Source organism: Monodelphis domestica, chromosome 4 (genome assembly GCF_027887165.1).
Source record: "Monodelphis domestica isolate mMonDom1 chromosome 4, mMonDom1.pri, whole genome shotgun sequence".
Lineage (NCBI taxonomy): Eukaryota > Metazoa > Chordata > Mammalia > Didelphimorphia > Didelphidae > Monodelphis > Monodelphis domestica.
In genome coordinates this window covers 434,271,254-434,294,240 of record NC_077230.1, presented here as the reverse complement: position 1 = coordinate 434,294,240, position 22,987 = coordinate 434,271,254, and the positions used below count along the sequence as shown (strand labels likewise).

The 22,987-nt window shown below is 38.6% G+C and overlaps 2 protein-coding genes across 5 annotated transcripts in view; one reads left to right on the top strand and one right to left on the bottom strand.

The window, feature by feature from the left end:
- LOC100023417 (zinc finger protein 420-like) overlaps positions 1 to 22,987 on the bottom strand; it is a 621,149-nt gene that overhangs the window by 497,928 nt on the left and 100,234 nt on the right. The window lies entirely within an intron of this gene.
- Positions 3,846 to 4,841, top strand: monDomV1R1281 (vomeronasal 1 receptor monDomV1R1281). Its single transcript, NM_001166778.1, has one exon. It carries the CDS (start codon positions 3,846 to 3,848, stop codon positions 4,839 to 4,841), a length of 996 nt encoding a protein of 331 aa, NP_001160250.1.

Here is a 22,987-nt window from a genome sequence, read left to right as displayed (position 1 = left end):
ATAGATACTTTCTCTTCTTGAGTTTTTAAAATATTTTCCTGGAAAATTTCTCCTGGTATTCATACTCTTCCACTCTTCCTGGTGTCAGTTGCTCCAAGGATTTTAACATAGCATATGTACAACATATCATATTGCTTTCTATTTCAGGGATGGTATAGGGGAAGGAGAGAATTTGGATCAGAAAATGTTACAGAATGAATTTTAAAATTGTTTCTGTATTCAATAAGGGATGAAACACACTAAAAATTAGTCAAAGAACAAAAGAAAGAAATTAAAGGCATCTATATAGATAAAAGGGGGAAAATTCTCCTCTGTACTGATGACATGAAGAATTACTTAGAAAATGCAAGAATTAGTAAAGAAACTAATTAAGACATTTAAGTATAATGAAGTAGCTAGGACTAAAATAGGTTCTTAAGAGCTTGCTGGATTAAGATGATAAAAATTCTTCTCTACTCTGCTCTTGTTAGGCAACATCTCTTCTGTCTTTCTTGTTAGATGGACTTCACCACCATGCTCCTAAGGATATTCCTTCTCTATTCTGTCCTGCTTACATCACATCCAGAGAATTGTATTCAGATCTATTTGCCACCACTTGGAAAGGACACTGATAAGTTGCTAAGTGTCAGAGAAGGACAAAGAGAATGGTTAAAGTCCTTGAGCCAATGTCATATAAGAATCCGTTTAGGAACAAAGGATCTATTTGCTGGATGAGAATACATGTATTCCAGAAGGATATGATTGCTTTGTTTAAATATTTGAAGGACTGCCACTTAAAAAATCTTTTAGACATGTTCAATTTGGTCCTTCATTACATACCAAGAGCAAAAGGTGAGAGCTTATAGAGATAAATTTACCCTTGAAGTGTTATCTTCCTAAAAAGTAGAGCTGTCCAAGGTAGTGAGTGAGTCTGCATTTTTCAGTAGATTTCAAGCAGAGCTTGGATGTCCACTTGACAGACATGTTGTAATAAGCATTCTTTTTTAGTTGGAATACATGGCCTGAGAGATCGCTTCCATAGAATTACAAGCAATTTTCCAACCCCATGTCCAACAGTTATCTAAAGCAATGACTGAATACCAGACCCAATCTATTTTGAGAATAGGCAATCTTAGCATAGCACATTATATCTGACTTCTGTCCCACAACCCATATCTAAGTACAATGGCTCATAATCTCATTGGTTTTTTTGATTAAAAAAAAACAATGTCATCTTTCCCTAATCAAAAAAAGACTTTATTGTCATTGTACCTTAGCGGATGAGATTCTAGAAAAACATCAGATGGCCCTATAGAAATAAAAACCAGAAGCTGGCAGTAGAAAGGAACAGTGACCACAAAGACCAAGAGACCAATGTCCCCACAAAATCAATGGACCAAGGAGAGAGCAGACAACCCCTCACAAAGCAAAGACAACGCAGTAAGAGAACAGAGATATGACACCCACTGAGTATAATAGCATGATGACCACATGACAGTGCATATCTATTGTTGCAGCCCTAAAGAAATAAAAGATCCCTTCAACATGACTTTCTTGACCACAGAAGATGATTAAATGCATTCATTTTGGATACATATATACTTTTCTTTCATATTATAATGTATGGTAGAGTGTGATTAAAGAAGAGAGAGACAAGAAATTTTTGCTGGCATTTTCTTTTTATGTCATTGTATAAAATGTCATTTTAAAATGAATTGATCCATGGGATGGTGAGTAAAAGTAACGACATTAAAGGGCACTCATGAACTATGTTGTCGTGTGGATAGTGCCCTCTGCTCCCAACAGTGCCTTGAATCTTGAGTGACTTTTGGTGGAAGATCTAGGAATGAATTCTAGGCAGCTAGGTGGCTCAGTAAATAAAAAAGCCATGTATAAAGATAGGAGGTCCTGTGTTCAAATATGGCCTCAAATACTTCCTAGCTCTGTGGTCGTGGGAAAGTCATTTCACCCCAATTGCCTACACTTCACCACTTTTCTACCACATAGGACCAATTTGAAGACAGAAGTTATGACTTTCCAAAACAAAAGGAACGGATTCTCCAGATGCTACAAATATTTTCCTATTGAATTTCACTTTATTTCATTCAACTCTACATTCCAACCTATTAAGCTCTTCTTAATTCATTGGGTTGGATCTAATGAGTTGAAATTAAAAATGCAAAATCTTACAACTGGGATCCAAAACTATCTTTCAGTGGTATAGAAGGAAAAATGAAATGAGGGCGTCTGAAAGAAATAAAGAAGTGTTTCTAGAAAAAAAATGTGTAAGGCTCTATGAACTACAAATTCAAATGAACTGGTAGGGTGATGGGTCAGTCAAAACTATCTCTAGCTCTTAGAAAAGTGTCAGGTACAGAATATGACTGAGGCAGAACAACTATGAATCCGTAAGACCAATTCCTTAAGGGAGCCCTGGAAAAGCTCCCAGGAACCACGTGGTCTGGATTTTTATGAAAAGGACAGACTACGAATAATGAGTCAACTAACTCTAGATAGAAAACAAATAATATACTGATCCAATAATTGATTCAAAACTAACAGAAAGAGTAATTAAGTAATATATAAGATTCTTCTTTTGGAAATCACTGAATTTAGTATGTCTATTGTAATAAATAGATAATCTGTGTGGAAACTATGTCTGGTTATGATAACTGGATACTCTAGCAGACTAGACGGCTGCTAGTATGGGACACCTGAGGGCTGCCTAGTTAAAATGGGGATAGATGAGAGATGCTGCTTGAACTAGAGGGATGCTGCCATAGGGGAATGCTCTGGGGTTTGCCTACTGATCTCCATTTGATGGCTAATAGATCAATATTTTCCTAATCTCCTCCTCCCTTCATGCCCTCCCTTCTTCTACCCTCTCCCTCCCAGTTTCTTCTGGAGCTTGTGGCTTTGCCCCTCCCCCCCCTGAGTGGACTATGATATTTATTAGGAAAAACTTCTTCCTTTCTTTTCTCAGGTAAGGAGTTTATTGGGATAATAGGGCAAGGAAACTGAGGTAAAAGGGATGAGGGTTTCCCTAATCTAAAATGAACATTATGAAGGTTTGGGAAGTCACAGCTGTGACAGGGGGACAATCAGATATATGGAGGATAATTGTTAAGTCTTCTTTTCTTCTTTCAATTCACAAAACCACCAAGGTCTCTCAGTCTAACTCCAGAAGCCCCCCCCCCAAGGGTCCTTCATCCTGGGACCTATTAAGATCAGTTGAGCTTCTTCCCCCTTCAGCCAGCCTTGCCTCCATTGGTCAGTAAAAAAAGAAACCAGAGCAGAGGTTTCTCTCTCCTTTCTTGATCAGTCAACCCCAGAGAGAGACAGAATCCATTCCTCTCCCCCTGGCCAGCTTCAACTGCCTCCTCCTGGGAACATTCCTTCTGGAATCTTCTCCTTGATCAACAGACAAATCCCTCACCTTGGTCTGCATGCCTGACTTATCCTGAAAATCCTATCTCTCTTCAAGCCTCTTCCACACTGTATAGAGCTGTGGGGGTAAAGGCATGGCATTGTGCCCTGCCAGAGGGAGCTGCTCTATTCCCCTCCCCACCACACATGAGGACATTTTTGCATGCTGCACCACTCTGCTCAACAGCCCAATGTGAGCACTTCCTCCCTCCACTCTCTAAGGTCATTAGGACAGCTGATAGGTAGCTTGAAGGTGCAGTTTGGGCATGCAGACTCTAAAAGGTTGAACAACACTGGTTTATAGCTTAGAAGGAACCATCTCGTGAGGTCTTTGGGAGTAAGAATGAGTGACCAATAGGCAGAAATATCATAAAATCCTTGTTTTCTCTCAGGGTATCTGAGGCTCAGTCTAAAAGTCTGCTGCTCAGAACACTAAGAGCATGATTCATATGGACATGCTCCTGAGAATTGCCTTCTTCTCACAGACAGTAATTGGGCTGCAGGGAAACTTCTTCCTAATTTTTCTCTTCACTTTCATGTTCTTCACTGGCCAGAGGCTGAGATCCATAGACCTGATTCTCGCCCAGTTGGCTTTGGCCAACTCCTTGGTGCTCCTCTTCAAAGCCTTCCCTCAGGGATTGGCAGCTTTGGGAATGAAGAATTTTTTGGATGACATTGGTTGTAAAATTGTCTTCTACCTACACAGAGTAGCTCGGGGGCTTTCCCTCAGCATGACCTGCCTCTTGAGTGGTTTACAAGCCATCATCATAAGTCCTAACAACACCATGGGGATGGCCCTTAAAGTCAGAGTCCCAAAATATATTATCCCCTCTAGTGTCCTCTGCTGGATTTTCCACATGCTACAAAATATCATTATTCTTGAGAAACTTCAAGGACCAAGGGGCAACAGAAACATCTCAGAGACAAAGGAGTATGGATATTGCTCTGCTAATGTTGCTAATGATATCAATGCCTCAATCCATGCAATTGTATTCTCCTTCCCTGATGCTGTGCTTATGGCTTTCATTGGCTTTACCAGTGGCTACAAGATTTATCTCCTACAGAAGCACCACAAGAGAGTCCAGCAGATGCACAGTGTCCACTTCGCCACTCAAGCCTTCCCTGAGGCCAGAGCCACCAAAATGATCCTACTGCTGGTGAGCATCTTTGTCACATTTTACTTAATCAATGCTATCATGGCAGCATATATGCATTCAATGACACTCAGACCCTGGATGCTGCATAGCTCTGCCTTTATGTCTTCCTTTTTCCCCATGGTTAGCCCTTTTGTACTCATTAGCAGTGACTCACAAATCCTGAGGTACTACAATGCTGTCAATGGTAGAAGAAGTCCACATACTGAAACATATCTAGATCTTAATATCTTTTCATGCTTTGGTCAAAGAGATAAAAGTCACTGGAAGGCCTTCATCTAGAAATGTCAAAGGAGATCCAGAATTCTCATGTAACTCCTTGGACAAACTCCCATTTCTCAGAAAAAGGACAACTGGGGATCCAAATAAGCACTAGTAAGGGGATCAGGACTCTAAATTTAATGAGATACCTATTACTGCTTACCCTAAAATCCTAGCTAATATGGTTAATAAAGGCATAAGGTGGAGAGACTTCCAGGTAAACATGGTGGCAGTCTAGATGCAAGGCTCATCCTCTCTTCAGCATCCACCAACATCAACTACCTCAAAAGACCCCCCAAAAAAAACCCAAATTCATAAGAATGAAGGGACTCTACAATAGGGTGCAGCATTGAAGGTACATGGGATTTGGGCATTTCCACACTATAAGGTAGTGAAAAAGATCCCACCAAAATGTGAGCTGATCTACCCTCCCCCACCCCACCTAAGGAGCCAGAGTCAGAACCAGCATGTGCCAGAATCAGTGAGTGAGCAAGAGGCACCTCAAGAGTGAGTAAGGGGCACCTCTAGGTCCTTGGGAGCTGATTAAGACCACCAAAGACCTACCCCTGAGAGCAGCGAGACCTGAAACCCCAGAAGGCTGAAGAGTGCAGACCGTGGGTGCTTACAGGAAGATAGCACAGATAATGGCAGGAAACAGCAGGAGCTGTGGAAATTTGAGAGCGTGTTTCAGTCAAAATCCTTGCTCCTTAGCTCCATTTGCAGAGAGCCTGCCCATCTCACTCAGATTTCTGACTAAAAAGGGAAGGAAAAACCTTCACAGTGATGGCAAATTGTGCCCAGGAACAACAACCTCCTTCCACCAAAAAAAAAAAAAGAGGGGGATGACCCTGGAAAATTTTTATGGAGGAAAAACCAAGACTACAGAAGAAATGAAGGAGGAAATTCAAATAAACCCAAAACCTTCCCAAAAAATGGAAATTGTCCACAAGCTCTTGAAGAATTTAAATTGGAACTTATCAAAAAGATGTAAGCTTCTGGCAAGAAAAGTGGGAAATAGTTCAAAAAGAAAATAACAAATTAAAGGACAAGAACTCCCAATTGGAGAAACAGCTAGAAGCCACAAAAAGCAAGATAGACCAAACTGAAAAGGAAAACCAGTCTTTAAAGACCAGAATTAGGAAACTGGAAACGATGATCTTGCAAAACAGCAAGAATTAATAAAGAAAATTAAAAGATTGACAAAATAGAAGAAAACATAAAATATCTCACTGAGAAGATGACAGATCGAGAAAACAGAGCAAGGAGAAACAATTTGAGAATCATTGGTGTACCTGAAAAGTCAGAAATAAACAGAAATCTTGGCATCATACTACAAGAAATCATCCAAGATAACTGCCCTGATGTTCTCGAACAAGGGGGGAAAATAGACATTGAAAGAGTTCATAGAATACCCTCTACACTAAATCCTCAAAAGACAACTCCCAGGAATGTAATTGCCAAATTCAAGAGTTTCCAAGCTAAGGAGAAAATTCTACAAGAAGCCAAAATGAGACAAATCTGATACCAAGGAGCACCAATCAGGATCACAAAAGACCAGGCAGCTTCCATACTAAAGGGCCGCAAGACTTGGAACATGATATTCAGAAAAGCAAGAGAATTGGGTCTTCAACCAAGGATCACCTATCCATCAAAACTGACTATATACTTCCAGGGTAAAGTATCGACATTCAACAAAATAGAAGATTTCCAAGAATTTGTAAAGAAAAGACCAGAACTAAGTGGAAAGTTTGATATTCAAACACAAAGATGAAGAGAAACATGAAAAAGTAAATAAAAAAAGAGGGGGAAAGGGAAAAATTTTATTCAAACTTTTTTTCTTTAAGAGCTACAATTAGATCAAATTATACATATTCAAATATGGGGGAAATGTTATTTGTATCCCTCAAAAAATATATTCAGTGGTACTTCCGGGTAATCATGGCTGCAATCTAGAAGCCACACGCTTCCTCTCCCCGGCACCGAACGAAATAGACTACATCAAAGGAGCATAAAAATCACCTTTGGAGGAACAGAAGGACACCCCAGTACTCCCAGTACTCCACAGAGGTGAAGGTACATGGGGTTTGAACATTTCCACACTATAATTAGAATGAAAAGCTTGCACAGAAAAGTGAACTGAGCCGCCCTTCCCCCACCTCACCGCCCCCACTAAACCAGAGTAAGCTACCTGAGCACTCACTGGGACAGCGAGTGAGTGGGGAACATCTCTGTCTGGGGGGGGGGGGCACTCCAGGGCCCTTGGGACCTGGGGACTGCCAGGAAAAAACGTCTCAGGGCGGTTTCACTGGAGAATCCAGCTCTCCAGCGGAGCTGTACTTGGGGCGGCTGCGCTGAACATCTCCACGGAGCTAAACACCAGGGGCGGACCACGCGTTGATTATCTGGGCAGAGGTGAACACCTGGGCAGTTTGGCTGTGATCAGGGACCCAGTGCACTAAGAAACCTCGGAGGCTGGGAAGAACTAGTCTGAAGCAACCTAAATTAACAGAAAAACCACCCATATAACCCAGATCCCAGACCAAAAAGGAAAGGGGAATAAAACCACCAAAGGGATGGCTCACATGGCCCAAAATCAAGCCTCCAGGAAGAAAGGGAAAAAAAGTGACTATTGAAAACTTGTATGGTGGAAGTACCCAAGGAAAAGAGGAGAATGAGGAGGAAATCCAAAAAGATTCAGAACACGCCTCCCAAAATGGAAACTATCAACAAGCTCTGGAAGATTTCAAACTGGAACTTATCCAAAAGATGGAAACCTGGAAAGAAAAATGAGAGAAAGAGATCAGCTGTCTGACAGATAAGAATGCTCAATTGGAAAAAGAACTCGAAGCATCCAATAGAAGGGCAGACAAGGCTGAAAAGCAAAACCAGTCCCTAACGACCAGAATTAAGCACCTCGAAGAAAGCGAGATGATAAAACAGCAAGAATCAATAAAGCAAACCCAAAAAAATTAATGAATTAGAAGAAAACATAAAATATCTCACTGAGAAGGTCACAGATCTGGAAAACAGAGGGAGAAGAGAAAATCTCCGAATTATAGGTCTCCCAGAAAAACCAGACATAAACAATAAACTCGATATTATTCTACAGGAGATTATAAAAGAAAATTGCCCTCATGTTCTGGAGCAAGGGGGCAAAATAGAAATAGAAAGGATTCATAGAACACCTTCTATACTAAATCCCCAAAAGTCAACCCCTAGGAATGTAATTGCCAAATTCAAGAGCTTCCAAGTAAAGGAGAAAATCCTACAAGAAGCCAAGAAGAAGAGCTTCAGATATAAGGGGGCTCCCATAAGGATCACACACGACTTAGCGGCTAACACACTAAGAGACCGCAAAGCATGGAACACGATATTTAGAAAGGCAAGAGAGCTGGGTCTCCAACCAAGAATCAACTACCCAGCAAAACTGACTATATACTTCCAGGGGAAAGTATGGGCATTCAACAAAATAGAAGATTTCCAAGCATTTGCTAAGAAAAGACCAGAGCTCTGTGGAAAGTTCAATATCCAAGCACAGAAAGCAAGAGAAACATGAAAAGGTAAATATGAAAGAAAGGGATAAGGAGATAAATCTTATCTTTTTCTTTAAGTCAAACTCTCTTCTATAAGGACTACATTTACATCAAATTATATATATTAATATGAGGGGAAAATATTTTGTGTAACTCTCATAAATTGTATCATCATAAGAGTAGTTAGAAGAAACATGCATAGGGAAAGATTGGGGCATTAAGAAGATTTGGGGAAAGTGGGGGCAAAGAAAGGAAAAGGGAAGGGGGAACCATCGATAATACTAAGATTAACTTCAAGAAATAGGGGGGAATCAATAGAATAATCTTTCCCATATAAAGATTCATATGGGAAGGGAAGGGGAAGAACTCTCATATGAGAAGGAGAGGAAGAGAGCATGAAGTAGAATTACTTAAACCTCACTCTCAGTTAAATCAAATCTGAGAGGGAAGAACATCTAGATCCAGTGGGATCCTGAATTCTATCTCATCCATTAGGGCAAGAAAGAAAGGAAAATTAAGGAGGGGGAGGGGGGAGGGGGGATGGAGTACAAAAAGGGAGGGAAGGAGAGGGGGGAGGGAAAGGGAGCATAAAAAGGGAGGAGCTAGAAAGGGAAGCATCTCAAGGGAGGGGACTAGGGGGACTGACCAAAAGTAAATCACTGGTTCAAAAGGAGAAAGCTAAAGAAGAAAGGTCAGAACTAGGGGAAGATATCAAAATGCCAGCAAATCCACAAATAACAATCATAACTTTGAACGTGAATGGGAAGAAACTCACCCATAAAACGTAGACAAATAGCATATTGGATTAGAACCCAAAACCCTACCATATGTTGTCTTCAAGAAACACATATGAGACGGGTTGACACTCACAAGGTTAGAATTAAAGGTTGGAGTAAGACCTTTTGGGCCTCAACTGATAGAAAGAAGGCAGGAGTTGCAATCATGATATCTGACAAAGCCAAAGCACAAATAGACCTGATCAAAAGGGATAGGCAAGGTAAATATATTCTGCTAAAAGGGAATATAGACAATGAGGAAATATCACTAATCAACATGTATGCACCAAATGGTATAGCATCCAAATTTTTAATAGAGAAACAAGGAGAATTGAAGGAGGAAATAGACAGTAAAACCATATTAGTGGGAGACTTGAACCAACCACTCTCAAATTTAGACAAATCAAACCAAAAAATAAACAAGAAAGAGGTAAAAGAGGTGAATGAAATCTTAGAAAAATTAGAGTTAATAGACATATGGAGAAAAATAAATAGGGACAAAAAAGAATACACCTTCTTTTCAGCACCACATGGCACATTCACAAAAATAGATCATACACTAGGTCATAGAAACATGGCACTCAAATGCAGAAAAGCAGAAATAATAACTGCAGCCGTTTCAGATCACAAGGCAATTAAAATATTGATCGGCAAGGGTACATGGAGACCCAAATCAAAAATTAATTGGAAATTAAATAACATGATACTCCAAAATCGGATAGTTAGAGAAGAAATCATAGAAACAATTAACAATTTCGTTGAAGAAAATGACAACGGCGAATCATCCTTTCAAACCTTATGGGATGCAGCCAAGGCAGTACTTAGAGGAAAATTCATATCCCTGAGTGCATATATTAACAAATTAGGGAGGACAGAGACCAAGGAATTGGAAATGCATATCAAAAAACTTGAGAATGAACAAATTAAAACCCCCCAGAAGAAAACCATACTAGAGATCCTAAAAATTAAGGGAGAAACTAATAAAATAGAAAGTGACAGAACTATTAAGCTAATAAACAAGACTAGAAGCTGGTACTTTGAAAAAACAGACAAAATAGACAAAGTACTGGTTAATCTAATTTAAAAAAGGAAAGAAGAAAGGCAAATTAACAGCATCAAGGATGAAAAGGGAGACCTCACCTCCAATGAAGAGGAAATTAAGGCAATCATTAAAAACTACTTTGCCCAACTATACGGCAATAAATATACTAACCTAGGTGATATGGATGAATATTTACAAAAATATAAATTGCCTAGACTAACAGAAGAAGAAATAGTTTTCTTAAATAATCCCATATCAGAAAAAGAAATCCAACAGGCCATCAAAGAACTTCCTAAGAAAAAATCCCCAGGGCCTGATGGATTCACCAGCGAATTCTATCAAACATTCAGAGAACAGTTCATCCCAATACTATACAAACTATTTGACATAATAAGCAAAGAGGGAGTTCTACCAAACTCCTTTTATGACACAAGCATGGTACTGATTCCAAAACCAGGCAGGCCAAAAACAGAGAAAGAAAATTATAGACCAATCTCCCTAATGAATATAGATGCAAAAATCTTAAATAGGATACTAGCTAAAAGACTCCAGGAAGTCATCACAAGGGTCATCCATCATAATCAAGTAGGATTTATACCAGGGATGCAGGGCTGGTTCAACATTAGGAAAACTATCCACATAATTGACCACATCAACAAGCAAACCAACAAGAACCACATGATTATCTCAATAGATGCAGAAGAAGCCTTTGATAAAATACAACACCAGTTACTACTAAAAGCACTAGAAAGCATAGGAATAGAAGGGTCATTCCTAAAAATAATAAACAGTATATATCTAAAACCATCAGCTAATATCATCTGCAATGAGGATAAACTAAATCCATTCCCATTAAGATCAGGAGTGAAACAAGGATGCCCATTATCACCTCTATTATTTTACATTGTATTAGAAACACTAGCAGTAGCAATTAGAGAAGAAAAAGAAATTGAAGGCATTAAAATAGGCAAGGAGGAGACTAAATTATCGCTCTTTGCAGATGACATGATGGTCTACTTAAAGAATCCTAGAGATTTAACCAAAAAGCTAATCGAAATAATCAAAAACTTTAGCAAAGTTGCAGGATACAAAATAAACCCACATAAATCATCACCATTTCTATATAATTCCAACACAGCTCAGCAGCAAGAACTAGAAAGAGAAATCCCATTCAAAATTACCCTAGACAAAATAAAATACTTAGGAATCTATCTCCTGAGACAAACACAGGATCTATATGAACACAACTACAAAACACTTTCCACACAACTAAAACTAGACTTGAACAATTGGAAGAACATTAACTGCTCATGGGTAGGACGAGCCAATATAATAAAAATGACCATCCTACCCAAACTCATCTATCTATTTAGTGCCATACCCATGGAACTTCCAAAAAATTTTTTTACTGATTTAGAAAAAAACCATAACAAAGTTCATTTGGAAGAACAAAAGATCAAGGATATCTAGGGAAATAATGAAAAAAAATAAAAAGGAAGGGGGTCTTGCAGTCCCAGATCTCAGACTATATTACAAAGCAGTGGTCATCAAAACAATTTGGTACTGGCTAAGAGACAGAAAGGAGGATCAGTGGAATAGACTGGGGGCAAGCAACCTCAGCAAAACAGTATATGACAAACACAAAGATCCCAGCTTTTGGGACAAAAATCCACTATTTCATAAAAACTGCTGGGAAAATTGGAGGACAGTGTGGGAAAGATTAGGCTTAGATCAACACCTCACACCCTACACCAAGATAAATTCAAAATGGGTGAATGACTTGAACATAAAGAAGGAAACTATAAGAAAATTAGGCGAACACAGAATAGTATACATGTCAGACCTTTGGGAAGGGAAATACTTCAAAAGCAAGCAAGAATTAGAAAGAGTTACAAAATGCAAAATAAATAATCTGGATTACATCAAATTAAAAAGTTTTTGTACAAACAAAACCAACGTAACCAAAATCAGAAGGGTAGCAACAAATTTGGAAACAATCTTCATAAAAACCTCTGACAAAGGTTTAATTACTCAAATTTATAAAGAACTAAATCAATTGTACAAAAAATCAAGCCATTCTCCAATTGACAAATGGGCAAGGGACATGAACAGCCAGTTCTCAGCCAAAGAAATCAAAACTATTAATAAGCACATGAAAAAGTGCTCTACGTCTCTTATAATCAGAGAGATGCAAATCAAAACAACTCTGAGGTATCACCTCATACCTAGCAGATTTGCTAACATGACAGCTATGGAAAGTAATGAATGCTGGAGGGGATGTGGCAAAGTAGGGACACTAATTCATTGCTGGTGGAGTTGTGAATTGATCCAACCATTCTGGAGAGCAATTTGGAACTATGCCCAAAGGGCGATAAAAGAATGTCTGCCCTTTGATCCAGCCATAGCACTGCTGGGTCTGTACCCCAAAGAGATAATGGACAAAAAGACTTGTACAAAAATATTCATAGCTGCACTTTTTGTGGTGGCCAAAAACTGGAAAACGAGGGGATGCCCTTCAATTGGAGAATGGCTGAACAAATTGTGGTATATGTTGGTGATGGAATACTATTGTGCTCAAAGGAATAATAAAGTGGAGGAATTCCATGGAGACTGGAATGACCTCCAGGAACTGATGCAGAGTGAAAGGAGCAGAACCAAGAAAACATTATACACAGAGACTGATACATTGTGGTACAATCGAAGGTGATGGACTTCTCCATTAGTATCAATGCAATTTCCCTGAACAATCTGCAGGGATCTAAGAAAAAAAATACTACCCACAAGCAGAGGATAAACTGTGGGAGTAAAAACACCGATGAAAAGCAACTGCTTGACTACAGGGTTGGAGGAGATAAGAATGAGGAGAGACTCTAAATGAACACTATAATGCAAATTCCAACAACAGGGAAATGGGTTCGAGTCAAGAACACATGTGATAACCAGAGGAATCATGCATCGGCTATGGGAGAGGGAAAGGCGGGGGGGGGGGGGGGAAGGGAGGAAAAGAAAATGATCTTTGTTTCCAGTGAATAATGTATGAAAACGACCAAATAAAATAATGTTTAAAAAATATATATATTCAGTATTATAGTAATTAGAAGAATCATTCACAGGAAGAGATTGGGATAATAAGTACTATAAGACGATATGCAAAAAAAATGAGGGGGAATCAAAGATGGCACCAAGTGACACTTAAAGAAATAAAATAAATAGGATAGTCTTTATCACACAAAGACATGCATGGGAAGGGGAGGGGAAGAATACTCTTATAAGAAGGAAAGGAATAGAGTGCTAGTAGGTAATACTTAAACCTTACTCTCAGTGAAATCAGTCCTGAGAGGGAACAGAATCTAGGTCCATTGGGGTCTTGAATTCTATCTTATCCTACAGAGAAAGTGAGAAGGGAAAACTAAGTAGGGGTAGGAAGGGGGGAATACAAAAAGGGAGGGAAAGAGAGGGGGAGGTAACTTAACAGATCCTAAAAAAACAAGAAGGGAACAAAAAGGGAGGGGCCAGAAAGGAAAACCTATTAAGGGAGGGAATTAGGGAGATTGATTCAAAGTAAAACACTGGTTTCAAAGAATATAGCAAAAGAAGAAAGAACAGAACTAGGAGAGGATTTCAAAATGCTGGGGAATACATAAGTGACAATCATAACTTTGAACATGATAGGATGAATTCACTCATAAAATGAAACCAAATAAGAGAGTGGATTACAATCCAAAATCCTACCACATGTTGTCTACAAGAAACACCCATGAGGCAGGTAGATACTCACAAGGTTAGAATAAAAGGTTGGAGCAAAACCTATTGGGCCTCAACTGATAGAAAGAAGGCAGGAGTTGCAATAATGATATATGACAAAGCCAAAGTAAAAATAGATCTGGTTAAAAGGGATAGGAAAGGTAATTATAGCATCCAAATTTCTAAAGGAGAAACTAGTGGAATTGAAGGAGGAAATAGTAAAACTATACTAATGGGAGACCTGAACCTACCACTATCAAATTTAGATAAATCAAAAAATAAATAAGGAAGAGGTAAGAGATGTGAATGAAATCTTAGAAAAATTAGAGTTAATGGATATATGGAGAAAAATAAATCAGGACAAAGAGGAATACACCTTCCTTTCAGCAGCACATGGTACATTCACAAAGATTGGCCATGTACTATGGCATAAAAACATGGCAAACAAATGCAGAAAAGCAGAAATAATGAATGCAACCTTTTCAGATCATCATGCAATGAAAAATAATGATCAGTAAGGGTACATGGAGAGCCAAATGAAAAACGAATTGGAAATTAAATAATATGATTCTCCATAATCAGTTACTTAGAGAACAACTCATAGAAACAATTAAAAATTTTATTGAAGAAAATGACCATGATGAGACATCCTTTCAAAATCTATGGGATGCAGCCAAAGAAGTACTCAGGGGAAAATTTATATCCTTGAGTTCATATGTTAACAAATCAGGGAGGGCAGAGGTCAATGAATTGGACATGCAAATCAAAAAACTTGAAAGCAAACAAATTAAAAATCTCCAGAAGAAAACTAAATTAGAGATCCTAAAAATTAAGGGAGAAATTAATAAAATCAAAAGTGAAAGAACTATTGAACTAATAAATAAGACTAGAAGCTGATATTTCAAAAAACAAACAAAATAGACAAAGTACTGTTCAATCTAATAAAAAAAGAAAGAAGAAAATTAAATTAACAGTATCATAAATGAAAAGGGAGACCTCACCTCCAATGAAGAGGAAATTAAGGCAATCATTAAAAACTATTTTGTCCAATTATATGGCAATAAATATGCCAATCTAGGTGATATGGATGAATATTTACAAAAATATAACTTGCCTAGATTAACAGAAAAAGAAATAAAATTCTTAAATAATCCCATATCAGAAAAAGAAATTGAACCGGCCATCAAAGAACTCCCTAAGAAAAAAATCCCCAGGGCCTGGTGTGAATTCTATCAAACATTCAGAGGACAGCTAATCCCAATACTACACAAACTATTTGACATAGTAAGCAAAGAGGGAGTTCTACCAAATTCCTTTTATGACACAAATATGGTACTGATTCCAAAGCCAGGCAGGTCAAAAACAGAGAAAGAAAATTATAGACCAATCTCCTTAATGTAAACCTTAAAATTCCTTAGACTTATAAATGTTGGAAATTTCACCATTGGGAAATTTCATACTTGGAAAATTTCTTACTGATAGTCTATTGGAATATGAACCCCATTGGCATGGGAGGTTCCTCCTCCTCCCTTCTTAAGATTACTTTAGGACAGAAACCTTTTGCTGAACAATGGAAAGGACTTTGACCTATGCTTAAGCATAGAACAGGAATTTCTTTGAGTCATGATTGATTTTAGAATTGATACAATGGAGATACTTGGAATCAATCTCCACCCTACTCAATCCTAACAGGATTGTGGACGGGCTGTAACAAAGGATCAAAGATTTAATTATTTGAAAATATGACCTTCAACAGACATGTGCAAAGCCAGAGACCTCTGGGCGGTCCTGGGTTAACCTAGAGCCTCCATTGGCACAGGGAAATTGATGGACAGTGATCAGTAGATATGAGAACTGAGGGGAGGGAACTTGGAGGATTTCCTTAAAGATAGAGGGGTCTGAAGACTGGGGTTTTTTTTTTGGTTGAGGAGTTTGTTGGAGTGGTTGGAGTGTGCTCTGAGAAGCTTGCTCTGAAGGAAGCTGAAGGTGGGGGCCTTTGAGACTGTTTCTCCATTTTGGTCACGTGAGTAATAGGGACTGATCTCTTTTCTTTGCGCCAGCTATCTAAGGGCTTGGGCCTTTTTGGCCCAGCCTAAACAGAGGGGGTATTTAAGCCCTATTCCCTTCTCTCCATACAATCTCCATTGTACCAATTCTAAAATCAATCATGACTCAAAGAAATTCCTGTTCTATGCTTAAGCATAGGTCAAAGTCCTTTCCATTGTTCAGCAAAAGGTTTCTGTCCTAAAGTAATCTTAAGTAGGGAGGAGAAGGAACCTCCCATGCCAATGGGGTTCACATTCCAATAGACTACCAGTAAGAAATTTTCCAAGTATGAAATTTCCCAATTGTGAAATTTCCAACATTTATAAGTCTAAGGAATTTTAAGGTTTACATTAATGAACACAGATGCAAAAATCTTAAATAGGATACCAGCAAAAAGTCTCCAGCAAGTCATCATGAGGGTTATTCACTATGATCAGGTGGGATTTATACCAGGAATGCAAGGATGGTTCAATATTAGAAAAACCATCCACATAATTGACCACATCAACAAGCAAACCAACAAAAATCACATTATCTCAATAGACACAGAAAAAGCCTTTGACAAAATACTACACTCATTCCAATTGAAAACACTAGAAAGCATAGGAATAGAAGGGCCTTTCCCAAAAATAATAAACAGTATATATCTAAAACCATCAGCTAATATCATCTGCAATGGGGATAAACTAAATCCATTCCCAATAAGATCAGGAGTGAAACAAGGATGCCTGTTATCATCTCTATTATTTGACATTGTACTAGAAACACTAGCAGTAGCAATTAGAGAAGAAAAAGAAATTGAAGGCATCAAAATAGGCAAGGAGGAGACGAAGTTATCACCCTTTGCCGATGACATGATGGTCTACTTAAAGAATCCTAGAGAATCAACTAAAAAGCTAGTGGAAATAATCAACAACTTTAGCAAAGTTGCAGGATACAAAATAAACCCGCATAAGTCATCAGCAGTTCTATATATCTCTAACACATCTCAGCAGCAAGATTAGAAAGCAAAATACCATTTAAAATCACCCTAAACAATAGAAAACACTTAGGAATCTATCTACCGAGACAAACACAGGAACTATATGAACTCAACAACAAAACACTTTCCACACAGTTAAAACTAGATTTAAACAATTGGAAAAACATTAACTGCTCATGGGCAGGATGAGCTAACATAAAAAAAATGACCATCCTACCCAAACTTATTTACTTTAGTGCCATAGCCATCAAACTACCAAAAAATTTTTCACTCAATTAGAACAAAGCATAACAAAGTTCATGTAGAAGAACAAAAAATCAAGGATGTCCAGGGAAATAATGGGGGGAGGGGAATGCAAAGGAAGGTGGCCTAGCAGTACCAGATCTCAAACTATACTATAAAGCAGTGGTCATTAAAACAATATGGTACTGGCTAAGAGACAGAAGGGAGGATCGGTGGAATAGACTTGGGATAAGTGACCTCAGCAAGACAGTCTATGATAAGCCCAAAGATCCCAGCTTTTGTGTCCAAAATCCACTATTTGATAAAAACTGCTGGGAAAATTGGAAGACAGTGTGGGAGAGATTAGGATTGGATCAACACCTCACACCCTACACCAAGATAAATTCAGAATGGGGGAAAGACTTGAACATGAAGAAGGAAACTATAAGTAAATTATATGAACACAGAATAGTATATATGTCAGACCTTTCGGAAGGAAAAGATTTTAAAACAAAGCAAGACTTAGAAAAAGTCACAAAATGTAAAATAAATAATTTTTATTACATCAAATTAGGTGTTTGTACAAACAAAACCAATGCAACCAAAATTAGAAGGGAAATAACAAACTGGGAAACAATCTTCATAACAAAAACCTCTGACAAAGGTCTAATTACTCAAATTTATAAAGAGCTAAACCAGTTGTACAAAAAATCAAGCCATTCCCCAGTTGATAAATGGGCAAGGGACATGAACAGGCATTTTTCAGTTAAAGAAATCAAAACTATTAATAAGCACATGAAAAAGTGTTCTGAATCTCTTTATTATCAGAGAGATGCAAATCTAAACAACTCTGAGGTATCACCTCACACCTAGCAGATTGGCTAACAAGACAGCAAAGGAAAGTAATGAATGCTGGAGGGGATGTGGCAAAGTAGGGACATTAATGCATTGCTGGTGGAGTTGTGAATTGATCCAACCATTCTGAAGGGCAATTTGGAACTATGCCCAAAGGGCACTAAAAGTCTTTCTGCCCTTTGATCCATCCATAGCACTGCTGGGTTTGTACCCCAAAGAGATAATAAGGAAAAAGACTTGTTCAAGAATATTCATAGCTGCGCTCTTTGTGGTGGCAAAAAAAAATTGGAAACTGAGGGGATGCCCATCAATTGGGGAATGAATGGCTGAACAAATTGGGGTATCTGTTGGTGATGGAGTACTATTGTGCAAAAAAGAATAATAAAGTGGAGGAGTTCCATGGAGACTGGAACAACCTCCACGAAGTGATGCAGAGCAAGAGGAGCAGAACCAGGAGAACATGGTACACAGAGACTAATACACTGTGGTATAATCAAACGTAATGGACTTCTCCATTGGTGTCAATGCAGTGATCCTGAACAACCCGGAGGGATCTATGAGAAAGATCACTGTCCACATCCAGAGGGAAAACTGTGGGAGTAGAAACACAGAAGGAAAACAACTGCTTGATTACATGGGTCAAGGGGGATAAGACTGGGGATATAGACTCTAAATGAACATCTTAGTGCAAACATCAACAGCATGGAATAGGTTCTGATCAAGGACAGTGGAATTGTGTGCCAGCAGGGGGAGGAGAGGGAGGAATGGATTTTTGAAACCAAGGAATAATGTTTGAAATTGACCAAATACAATTTAAAAAAAAAAGAAGTTGGTAAAAAAAATTAAAAAAAAAAATAAAGGTATGATGCCCTTTCTAATAGATGGATACCAAAACATGAATAATTTGCAACACACATAACTAGGAGTCTTCCCTTTTAAGGCACCTTCATTTAGGAAACTTTCTCTCTCAAGAGGCAGCTCAACATTCATTCCTAAGTTTTTTCTTACATTCAAACCTAGGATGACCTTCTGCAACTTTGAAGAGATCATCAGGCAAAACTTTCATCCACTTTTCCTCATTCATCCCTGAGGAAACACAAAGATTTATTCTAATCCCTTTTACATCCTTTGAAATACTTAAAGAAAATCCAGCTTCTCTCTAAGCCTTATATTCTGGGTAAGCCTTGCCTCAAAGGGCCAGTTACATGGGTCTCTTCCTCCTTTGGTAGAGATTGATTACTCAATGCCCTGCATCTATGTTTGAAGAGCAGCACAATTTAGTGAGTCCAAGAGAGAAGAAAGAGCTGGGTTCCTCCAGCTTCTAGATTTCAAGAGAAGGAAATAAAAGGGAATAAGAATTGATTAAATACCTTCTGTGTGTCTGATATTATGATAAGCACTTTACAAATATCTCCCTTGGACTTCACAATAACCCAGCAAGATAAATACTATTATTCACCTCATTTTACACTTGAGGAAACTATGGCAAATGTAAGTTAAATAACTTGCCCAACTCCATACAGATAACACATTATCTGAGGCCAGGTTTAAATGCAGATCTTTTGGGATCCAGACCCAGTTCACTGTGGGTGAACTGGCTATGGCACCTAGCTGCCCAAGTGGGGGGGGGGAGGAGGAGGGAGAGAAAATAATCATTTCTTTTTTTAAAACCCTTACCGTCCATCTTGGAATCAATCCAGTGTATTGGTTCCAAGGCAGAAGAGTAGTAAGGGATAGCCAATGGAGGTTATGTGACTTGCCCAGGGTCACACAGCTAGGAAGTGTCTGAGGCCAGATTTGAAGCTAGGACCTCCCATCTCTGGGCCTGGCTCTCAATCCACTGAACTACCCCGCTTCCCCTGAAATAATCATTTCTTAAAACATACTATATACCAGGCATTGCACTAAATACTTTGCAACTACTGTGTGTCTTATCTGAGGAGAGAACATGGACCATTCCAGCATCTCTTCAAGACCTTGGAGGGAGAAAAAAAGACTGTAAAGACACTGACATGTAGATGAGCTGGCAATCTGTATAATGTCTCAAACCCCAGCTTACTGGGCTAGATACTTGGGGAAATTTCCTATTGGATGAGATCTGAGACTTTCTGTCTTCATTGAGCCGAATTATCTCACTCAATGGAGCTAGCTCTTTCACTTTGTATTGTCTGCTCTATGTTCTCCTATGTATACTTTCTCTCATTTCTGCTTTGATGAGAACTTGAGTAAATGTATTTTCTATTATCCACTATGTGTATTTGTTGTCGATCTGATATCTGGTGGAAAGGAAGCTAATCCTTGCATGTTTAACTTATTTTTGTTCAGGAACAGTGATCAGGCATTCATCTTGATCCTAGAAATTACTACCCCTAGACTAGCAATATTTAAGGGAATAGAAAGATAAAATTCTACCCCAGGACTCCCTCTCCCCAAAGAAAGCAGAATCCTAACCTCTGGGTCTAATATCTTTCTTCCACACTTAGCAAAATTCAGAATTTTCCTCAGGGAAGGGTAGGAGGAAGAGATGACTGAAATCTCTACTCTGGCCTCCTTGAAAGCCATATCTAGACAGATAGATGTGGGCACAGGTAACCCAAGTGTGTAGAAACAAGAGAGTATCCTACACACCACCCCTTCCATTGGCAACATCCCAGTTTCCTCCACTGATCTTCTCATGCCATTACTTACATTATATTCACAACCCTACAAAGCCTCCCTGGACATCAATGATAATCTAGGATTGCATTTTTAACCTGCAATCTTTCCTTGGTAAGAAATTGCCAGTGAGTAATTCTCTGTATTCATGGAGACTGGCACCGACATTGCAACTTAAAATATTACAGGCTGGCGTGAGGTACCAGATATAATAAAGTAGCTTACCTAGGATCACCCAGTCAGTACATGTCAAGGAAGGAACTTCAACTTGGGTCTTCCTGAATTCCAAACTACCTCTCCATCCATTATGCCATAACCTTGTCTACTTTTATTGCTATTTCATTTCATCTTATCACATATGGTCCATCACTCATGTCCACTGAGAAACGAGGATCCTGACTTTGCCATAACATTAGCTATCCCTCTCAACTACAAATTTTATAAGCATCACTGGGTGAGGCAGCAGATAGAGTTCTAGACCAGGAGATAGAAAGACCTAAATTCAAGTCCTCCTCAAATATTTACTAACTATATTTATGGGGGCAAATTCTTTAACTGCTGTCTCCCTCAATTTCATCAACAGTAAAATAGAGATCATTATAGCATATCAGAATAACTTAAAAATTGTTGTTCCTGATTCTGGGAGGCAAGACGATGGAATAAGAAAGGAATGCATTAATCTCTCCCAAATGTCCAAATTTGATGGTATTTGAGACCAGCCCTTGTCACAGCCTCTGGGGTCCTCGGCTAGGTGTGGTGACAAAGGCTCAAATAAATGATGGAAGGCAGTTGGGAGTGTCAGCCAGGGCCAGGCTTCGCACAGAACTGCTTCACCAGGACCAGGGGTGGGTTTTATTTTTATACCCTAATGAATACATATTTTCTTGACATACAGCTACATTATTCAACATACATGTTCAAAGTATATAATTGGAGAAGCAATATATTAACTTTTCATAAATCGCTTGATTAGTGTTCTGTGATCATTCTATATACTTATATTGTTACTATTGATTCTGACAACCCACACAAAGCTTTTGCAAGAGATAAATGATTTTGTCACAGACAGCATAGATGAAGGTCAGTTTTTTCATAAACCTGTGAGGTGCTTTGGACTTGTGGACAATCAAAGAAAATCATTTGTTACTTTTAATAAAATAGATAATCAGAAGTTCTAGAAGACAATCAACAAACACTATGGCCAAGTTGAGGGATCAAAGGGGGTAATGTAAACACAATTCAGTTTTAATATTAGATTAATAATTATTCAGTGTTTCATGGGGTGTTTCCAAGATAGAAAAGCCATGAGATAGAATAACCAAGAGATCATTCATAACTTTAGGGAAAGCACTTTAAGTTGAATGATGACATCAGAAGCTAGATGAAGAGGATGTAAGAGAGACTTGAGAAGAAAAGGTGGAGGTACCTAGAAAGAGACTGGTGCTATTTATTGACTGGTACCATGTTTGATAGACACCCTTGGGGAAAGAGCCTGGCAGGGAAGAATGAGAAGAAAAGTTGTGGGTTATGTCAGGATTACTTTCCCCTAAAAATAAGTAAGTCTCAGCATTATATATTATCTGTGAATACCAGAGGACTACAGAATGCTCATCAAAATTATTTATTTCCTTTAAGAGAGAGGAAACAAGGACACATGTGCTAGGTTTGGGAATAGAACCAAGTCCAGGGAGGAGAAAAAGTTACAACTTCTATAGTATTCAAAGAAACAGGGAAGAGTATCTCTGGGAATAGGTAATAAAGAAGAAGTTTCTGCCTAGCAATAGGAGATGTTTGTCACCTCTAAGGCATGTGTCATGGTTTTATCGGGTTAATCCTGATTTCCTCATCAAGATCTAGAAATTAAGGGAATTCGAAATAGTATAAAGCTGTCAAAGACAGCATCATACATTGATTCATTAGAACTGGAAATATATTCTGAATCATATTCAGTTACGATTAGGAATCTAGGTGGCTCAATGGATAGAGCTCCAGGACTAGAACCAGAAGCTTGACTAAATTCAAATCTGGTCTGAAGCACCAGTTGTATGACTGGGAAAATCCCTTAATCCTGTTTGCCTCAGTCTTCACATCTGTAAAATGGACCACAGAAGGAAATGATAAGCCACTCCAGTATCTTGGCCAAGAAAATTCCAAATGGCCTCACAAAGAGTTGCACATGGCTGAAAATGACTGAATAACAACAAAGTGGGTATTAACAGACATCTATCTACTCCACCAACCTGAGAGGTAATGGACCCACTCTTTGGTGTCCGGAATTGAATTAGTTGCTAGATTATCACACTGAACCATTA

Coding starts and splice junctions, on each gene's coding strand:
- monDomV1R1281 (NM_001166778.1), top strand. CDS start 3,846: ATGATTCATATGGACATGCTCCTGAGAATTGCCTTCTTCTCACAGACA.